Source organism: Delphinus delphis, chromosome 3 (assembly GCF_949987515.2).
Source record: "Delphinus delphis chromosome 3, mDelDel1.2, whole genome shotgun sequence".
NCBI classification, from domain to species: domain Eukaryota; kingdom Metazoa; phylum Chordata; class Mammalia; order Artiodactyla; family Delphinidae; genus Delphinus; species Delphinus delphis.
Window position 1 is genome coordinate 110,269,366 of NC_082685.1, and position 8,601 is coordinate 110,277,966.

Sequence of the window (8,601 nt, forward strand, 5' to 3'; positions counted from 1 at the left end):
CCCATGTCCCCTACATTGGCAGGCGAATTCTTAACCACTGAGCCACGAGAGAAGCCCCTTTAACATTTTTTAAAAATAAAATTTAGAGCTTTATATGCTGAATACCTTCTATTGAGAATGTCAATTTTAGTTTTAAAATTACATATGTATAATTATGAACTAGTGGAATTTATTTTCCTTCATGATTCACAAATGGGCTATCAAGGCAATTTCTAAAAAATGAAAATTTGAATAAAGTCAATAATTTAAGCATCATTATATAGTTTTCCACAATGGCAGCTTTGAAGAACAATTCACAGTGCTTCTAAGTATGGGATGTAGAGCCAAACCACCTGGTTTCAAATTCCAGTTATGCTACTCCTACCTGAATAACCAGATCATTACTTCTGTGTGCTTCAGCTTTCTCCTCAAAAGAAGAGGCGTAACAGTACTTACCTCATAAAGTGTTGTGAAACTTAGTCAAACCATTATCTGCAAAGTCCTTAGAGCAATGCCTACTACACATAGTGAGTGATCAATAATTCTTAGCTACTGTTATTTCTAGTTGGACATAAAAGTTACGGAATGTTTATAGACTATAAATAGTAATATCTTGCAAATATTGCCAAATATTATTTTAATAATCACCCCTAAAGTTCTATCATAATTACCCCATGATACATCAATTTCTTTTAATCAAATTGGTTAAAATGAATTGATTCCTGACTTCTCTATAGAAAGCTTTATGTCATGTAGAAATTTTCATTATAATAACGTTTATCGTGGAAACTTACCTGTGTAAGACAAATCAAATAGTAAACTTTACTAGAAAGAAGGTGTTATAGGCTGAATTATGTCCTCTCAAAATTCATATGTTTAAGTCTTAACCCCTAGTACTTCAAAATGTGACTGTATTTGGACACAGGTCCTTTAAAGAAATAACTGAGTTAAAATGGGGTCATTAGAGTGAGCCCTAATCCAATATAACTAGTGTCCTCAGAAGAACAGATTAGGACACCGAAAACACAGACAGAGGGATGACCATCTGAGGACAGAGAAAGAAGGCAGCCATCTATAAGCTAAAGAGGGAGGCCTCAGAGGAAACCAAACCTGCCAACACCTTGATCTTGGACTTCTAGCCCCCAGAATTTTGAGAAAATTAATTTCTGTTGTTTAAGCCACCAAGTCTATTGTACTTTGTTATGGCGGCCCTAACAAACAGATACAGAAATCCATCTTATTTAGTTAAAAATCTCAATTAAAAGTAGTTATCTGAAGACAGTTATCCCTAAAATTTTTTAAATACTTTGAAGTTTTAAAATTCTGTTACAGGACTGATCACACAGGTCCCAGAAAACAAAATGTAGGGCATAGTGTCCATTCAACTTAATACAAGATACAGCGTTAAACAGTTCCCCAAAATGCAATTTTTTCTTTTAAAATAGGTAAGAAATACTTACTTCCTTCCTCGAAATAATGGGGAAGTTGAGGTCTGTACTGGACTGACATTTCCATATGTCAACTGCTGTAATGATACAGCTCTAGACAAGCTACCAAAGACAAAGAAAGAACAGTAGTAGTATACATTTTTTCCTTAAAAACAAAAAACTAATTTCAGAAAAACTAAACAGTTCACCGATCACAAGAAAACAAGACATGATGACATTTTCTCTAGCTCCAAATGTTTCAAATAAAAAGGATTTGTGTCAAGTAGAAAATGAAACTTACAAATGACATGGGCCAAAATAACACCGTACTTACTCTGTATTCTGAAAGTTGAACTGTGCATCTATAAGCTGCTGGTGTGAATAAAGACTTGGTGACAGGGTGAAGAAGTTATTATGTTGTTGATGGTTTGGAGTGAAAGGCGGGCGACCCAAAATTGAGTTTGGGAACATGCTCTTGTTCACTAAGAGTAAACATGTATTCTTCTACCTACAATAGTTTTAAAGATAATTTATTATAGCTTAAAGACATTGAACTCTTTGATAACTAGCATCTGCTAATTAATAAACAATTAGTTACCAAGTTACGAATTTCATTTGCAAAGTTATTTTTTTAAAGTTCAAACAGATCTCTTAAGTCACACCATAAGTAACAAAAAAACTTACTAATAATAAATTTTAAATCTAGATTAACCACATTATTCAAATGATAGTAAAATCTGTGCATTTCTAATTTTGTGATGAATTTTCCCTAATAAATTTATCCTAATATCAACAAATCTTTTAGAATCAAGTTAACACCACTATACTCTGATAATAAAAAGAAACCACCCAAGTGAGACATTTAATGAAATCCTACAATTTCTTACATTTATTCCCAATCTAATTTATTCAAAGGTATAAGCTGTCATATGACAACCTGATTCCCAGGATTTAGATCGTACAGATCTGATCAAACAAGGGATGGAATTTGTATCACCTAATAACTATTTATAAAATGCTGAGATTCCCCTCAAGGTCTAAACAACTTATAAAAAGAACTTCCAATAAAAGACAGTTTGCTCCACACGAATGGGGAAAACCTAGGTACAAAGCAATCAGAATCGTTCACTACCCCAAGCAGAAGACTAGATATTTATTATTCGCAATGACTGACCCCAAGAGGCTATAGACTTACAAAGAGTAGGGTAAGAAAACAAACTGAAAACAAGTATTAAGTCTACAAAGTAAAAACAGGATCCCCAGCCTGCATTCCCAATTCAGGCAATTAGAAAACTTATCTATGGAATAATGGAACAAGAAACCATATAATACAGTAACCAAAGAACCTGTAACATAGGAACAGTCGCTCACCAAGAAAAAGTTAAGCTCACTCGCAACCTACAATGAAGCCTACTATTGAACTGCCTATTCATGCACATAAGCTTCCAATTTAGATTTCTAGTTAGAAAACAGACATCCATGGATCATCAAAAGTTAAAAAAAAAAAAAAAGGCCTAGGAATAAACAGAAACAATACCTGCAACAAATGAAAAATGAGGAAAAAAAACCCTCCATAATTAATGAAATAACATTGAATATGTAAATAATGTGTTTTTTAAAAAGCAGAAAGGGCTCTTGGAAAATTAAAAGCAGAAATATCCAGCAGAAAGCTAAAAATAACATTGAGGAATGAACAAAAAGGAAAAATTGGTGAGGGCAGACAGGAGGCAGGACAGTAAGAGAAAAAAATATAATAAAACCAAACTATGTGGTCCAACATCCAATACAACAGAAGTTCCAGGAAGAACAGAGAAAACACAGAAAAGGAAATTACTAAGTAAATAAAACAAGAAAATGTCCAAGACTGAAGAACACCAAGCCTTAGATTGAAAGGACCCAATGAGTATAAAGCACAACTGAATATATATATACATATATATATATATATACACATACATACACACACACACACACACACACACACACACAAAGGTATATTACAGTGACATTTCAGAATATCAGGTAAAAGAAGCTTATAAATATTACAGAGAAAGAAAATGTTATAAACAAAGGGATGGTATGGATAAACAACAAGGTCCTACCATATAGCACAGAGAACTATATTCAATATCCTGAGATAAACCATAATGGAAAAGAATATAAAAAAGAATGTATAATTGTATCACTTTGCTATACAGCAGAAATTAACACAACACTGTAAATCAACTACACTTCAATTAAAAAAAAAAAACACCAAGGGATGGTAATCAAAATGGCTTTGGCCCTCTCAGTAGCAACAGTGGAAACAAAACAAGGAAGTGAATGCCTTCAAGGCTCCGAAGGAAATGCTTTCAAGCTATAATTTTATACCCAGCTATACTATCAGTGCAAAAGGAAAATAAAAACATTTTTAGACATGTAAAGTATCAAAAAAAGAAAAATGAAAAGAAAATCTGGGATCTAGGAAAAGGGAGCTCTGACACAGGGCAGAGACAAATTCCCCAGGATGATGGTGAAGGGAAGCTAAACAGCTTAAGTTAGAACACATAGAGGTCTTCAAGAAGATATCCAAGGAGGAAAACGATTAACTGGTAGATTACCTTATATATTTGACCACAGAGAGGAGTTCGGCTAACAGAGCAGAAATTATAGGAACAGAAATGCAGCAAGTTAATAATAAATTACTAAACTACGGACAAAACACACTCAAAAGGTCATATAAAAAAGGAAATATAATCAGTCACCTACTTGGTTCTTACAATAACAAGAACATTGAACATACTGATTTAAACAGAAATTGTAATATATTTATTATATATTTACTACACTGTATTTACAGATTACATATGCTCCATAAAATATACTATATGCTACATATATTTACATGTTTATACACACATAAATCTCACAATTTATGATGAGAGAGGGTACATAAAAATGGTAAATCCTCATTTTCAGTAGATCAGTAGATGTCAATCCAAAAACCAAGCTGTATAAAAATTTCTACGTTGTTTTTTTTTTTTTTTAGAACAACAGAGGAAAATAACATATAAGCTGCTAAAAGAAATGGTAATTGCCTCTGGGACTAAGACAAGATGGCTGGAAAAATTAGAATAGGAGACAACAAGAGAGAAAAGAGAAAGATCTGGGAAGAGACAAATAAGTCACTCACAGAAACTTTATTCCTTTTCAATTCTGTAAGATTAAAATTTCCTAGACTGGCCAAAGAGTGAGATTCACCAGTCCAAGGTTCATAACAGATTATGGACAATAGTCTTGGGCCACCATCAGATCCCATCCCAAGTGCCTGACTCTAATTTGGACCAGAGACAAGGTGTTACGTCCAGAAAACAAGAGTTTGTCAGCTTTCTTCAGCAGGCCTTTATCCCTTGTTATAGGAAATTGATTAAAACAAAAAATCAATCCTATCAAATCTGCTAAACTGTACTCTCTGATGTTCACTGATCAGAGGCAGTATCTTGAACCAAGCAGGATTCCAGAGAATTCTTTATTAAAAGTACACTCAATAATTGTAGAATGCCAGATCTAAGGCTGTCAACTAATGCCTTCTTCTCCCTTTGCCTGGGCTTACACTCCTTCTTGGCTTCCTTGACTCTGCTACTCTGACTCAACTCCCCATAAAACAATTACTATTTCAAAGAATTCATGAGAAAATGACATTAAATACAATTCATTATAATGAATTTTGCTTGATATTTAATTTTGTTGTAACACAGATACTATAGATCTGATCAAACAAGAGAAGAAATTTGTATTCAGAAAAACTAGAATTAAAACACTCTATATTCAGATTTATTTAAATCAATTCGTAGTTAAAATTCTAGACATTTTGTTTATACCTATAAATAATATGCTTGTGTTTTTCTTCAGGCTGGAGACCCAAAATGACATAATAGCCCAGACCTCACCTAATTTCTATTGCATTACATGGTCAGATTCAAACTTAAGAATAAGTCAAAAGATGTCTTGTAGCCCAGAAGTACTCCTCAAACAACCACGGCTTAAAAGCTGAGAATGATTCCATACTCAAAAGTGTACTTTAGGGCAGTTATCTAAATCAGCCTATCCCTAATTACCAGATAAGCATCAAAGGTTTTCCAGCGCCTCCAAAACAAAGTTATCTGTCGGGTTCTCCTCAGGATGAATTTTTGGCCCTCAAGTCTGGCTCTTAACCAGGCCAGCCTTCAAAGTGGGGAGGATCATTCCTAGGGAATGTAATCAATGACATTCAATGCTCTCCAACACAAGTATTCTGCATGACCATCTAGAGATAAGGAAGTAAACCAAAAGCCCATGAATTTCAATTCCTCTTTCTAATATTTCTCCTAATACATTCCAACACTAATTTTGATGAAGATAAAAATGACACCAAAATAATAACCTATTATAATAAAACAATATAAGGGATCATTTTTTGAACAGAATAGAGTTTCTGAGAATAAAATCCAGCAAAACTATTACCATACCAGATTTAAGGGGACCTCTACAAAATTTTAAATCTTTTTCTTTATATTCTGAATGAAAGCCTTCTTCACCAAGTAGACAATGATCCATAAAAAAAAATTACTCCACATTAACATTGGTAGCAGGTGTAAGAAATTTTATGATAAATAAAATCCAGATATTGGTGGTATCCTATTTTTCTTAGTTTGAAAATTATCAATTTCTCAATCTGTGCTTGACTATAAAAAAGAATAATCTAGGTAAATTTTGAACTGCTTTAAAACTGTTGCATTGGTTCTTGCCTTAAGGAGAGAATCTTAAGGATTACTTCTTGACTAAGGTTACCCATTTGGAAGTTACACAGATTTATTTGTAAATAGTCATATATGAGACAAGGTAGTAAAGGAGTAGTTCACAAAGTAATTCCTAGTGATATAGCATTTGGTCCTATAACTTACAACCCGGAATTTCTGTCCTAAACTTGACCTCTCCTCCAAGGAATTAGAGAACACTCAAGGTTACATAATTCGTTCATCAAGATTCTCTGGAAAGTGGAATCTACCTAGTATAAAAACCAGAAATGTAGTAGCAAATCTGGTTATCTGTCCACTTTGTCCAAATGCCTTTGATCCCCTAAACTCACTTTTTTTCTCCATAATGCAACAAGTCCAACTCCTAAATCCTGCTCACCCTCTGTCAAACCACCCACAGGTTTTGATAACGACAGTCCTTTTTTTAAATTAATTTTTATCGGAGTATAGTTGCTTTTACAATGTTGTGTTAGTTTCTACTGTACAGCAAAGTCAACCAGCTATACATATATCCCCTCTGATCAAGAATTAGATCCCATCCAAGTATTAAAAAATAATCTAGCCACATGATTCCAAATGGACATTTCTTAAATACCTATTTCACACACAGCTTGTTACACTTCCTGATCAGACAGAATTGAGACTATTCACACCAACAGAGTACTGCTACTATTATTTGGCTATTCATCAGTACATATTAAGAGCCTTCTAGCTAGTAATTCCATGTTTAAAGCCTTGTGGTAATAAAGCATACAATATGAGGGTATTTACAAAAGTAGTATGTCGCCTGTAATTCAAATACGCAGACTTAGTGTTCGGATCTGATCTTTCCCCACAAAACCATACACCACACGTTTGTTAGGTTGCCAATGTAGCTTGAGTTTTAGTTTCGTTTTCTTTTTTGTTCACCCTATTGGTATACCAATATAAATAAACGACTGCTATTTTAAACAAAGAGTTGAGAGAGGATCAAACAAGGCAGGGAACTTGGATAGTAGAGGATTTATGAGACACATAAGCCCCCCGTGTTCTGACCTAGAAAGAGAGATGGAGAACCTATCTACAAAGGCTGAACGGTGCGAAAACAAAAGGGATAGACAACAATCTGACAGTCCTAACCTGTGCGGTTTCCTGTAAAGCTAAAAACCGAGACAATTTCACAACCATTTAGTGAAAAGTCTTAAATTTTAAATTATTAATCCTGATATTTACCTTAGTTCTTCACCACCCTTTGAAACCCCATGCAGTGTCCCAAGACAGTCTTCCTTGTTTGGTCCTAGACTGAGGACGGGGCGCGAGAAAGACAAACGAATGGGAAACGTTTAAGAGTTCCTAAGATTCTTCATAAAGTACCGCAGCCTGGGGGCCGCCCATACGTCTGGGATATCAGAGAGATTATGCCGGAACCTCCCACGCAAAACACTACAGTTTCCGAAAAAGTTCCCGGCGCCCCGCCCCCCACCCAGGCCTACACCGTTGCTTTCCTCTCCGAAACCCCCTAACTCACAAGTGTCCTCGGGGAAGGCTAAGCAGGAGAATCTACCGGCACCGCCAGCCCAGGAGCTCCAGAGCCGGAGCAGGGACGGCCCGGCGCGCTCGGTCCTAGCTTTCTCCAGATCCAAAGGTGGTAGTGCCCGCGCGGAATGGGTAGGCCCGGCTCCGGCTCCGGATTGCGATCTAATTCCCGGGCTCGGCGGCCGGGGAGGTACGACACAAGAAAAGGCAGGGGCAGCAAGGGTGAGGGAACTCGAGGAAGATGGCAAAAGACGGAAGACCAAAATGTAGACGGAAAAAGGCGGCGTAGAAAGCCCTGTCGGAAACACCCGGAAGACCGACGTGACCCCGGATGGAAACGGCGAGTAGGGGGACGGAGGTCATACTTCCGGCAGCCGCTTCACTCTCTCCTGCGAGGTCTTCGCTCGAGTGCGCAAGCGCACGGCTCCTGGGGGCCCGGCTGGGAGGGCGTGGGACGTTCAGCAGCTGCGAGAGCGAGCGCGAGCGCGTAGGGGAAGGGCTGAGACTGCCTAGAGAAAGGCGGAGCGGCAGACGGAGGAGGGTGGTTGGCGGAGAGCTACCCTGGACCCGCTCCTCAAGCTCAAATCTGATAAACATTTTTTGTACTGATCCTTCCTGTCTCTCAGCCGGGTGACTCCTCCCCAGAGAAGATTTTCCTGGCCAAGTTTTCCCTCACTCTTCTACACTGATCAGTATTAAACTTTGTTTTTTCCCGTTAATGAACTGAGAGCTGCTTGGGGACCCTTATTTATCTATAAAGTCCAGACTCAACTCCCTGCCTTAGTAGCTAACATTCACTAATAAAACAAACATTTAATATTTCTTCTTGAGTGAGCTTTAATAGTTGTGAAAATATAAGTTGTTGAAATTTATTCGTGTAAATCTGTTAACAATATTCCTTTATT

The 8,601-nt window shown here is 36.6% G+C and overlaps 1 protein-coding gene across 5 annotated transcripts in view; it reads right to left on the bottom strand.

Moving 5' to 3' along the window:
- The window catches only part of TENT2 (terminal nucleotidyltransferase 2), a 59,030-nt gene extending 51,015 nt beyond the window's left edge, over nt 1–8,015 (bottom strand). For 4 of the 5 annotated variants that reach the window (XM_060009239.1, XM_060009243.1, XM_060009241.1 and 1 more), the window contains exons 1-4: nt 7,689–8,015; nt 7,394–7,462; nt 1,741–1,914; nt 1,440–1,529 (exon numbers count right to left, since the gene is read on the bottom strand). In XM_060009239.1, coding sequence (XP_059865222.1) covers nt 1,440–1,529; nt 1,741–1,877 — 227 coding nt within the window. In that variant the 5' untranslated portion in view covers nt 1,878–1,914; nt 7,394–7,462; nt 7,689–8,015. Of the gene's footprint in view, nt 1–1,439; nt 1,530–1,740; nt 1,915–7,393; nt 7,667–7,688 lie in introns of those variants that run through there. The other variant, XM_060009240.1, reaches the window with a different exon arrangement.
- Nucleotides 8,016–8,601: the final 586 nt, after the last annotated feature.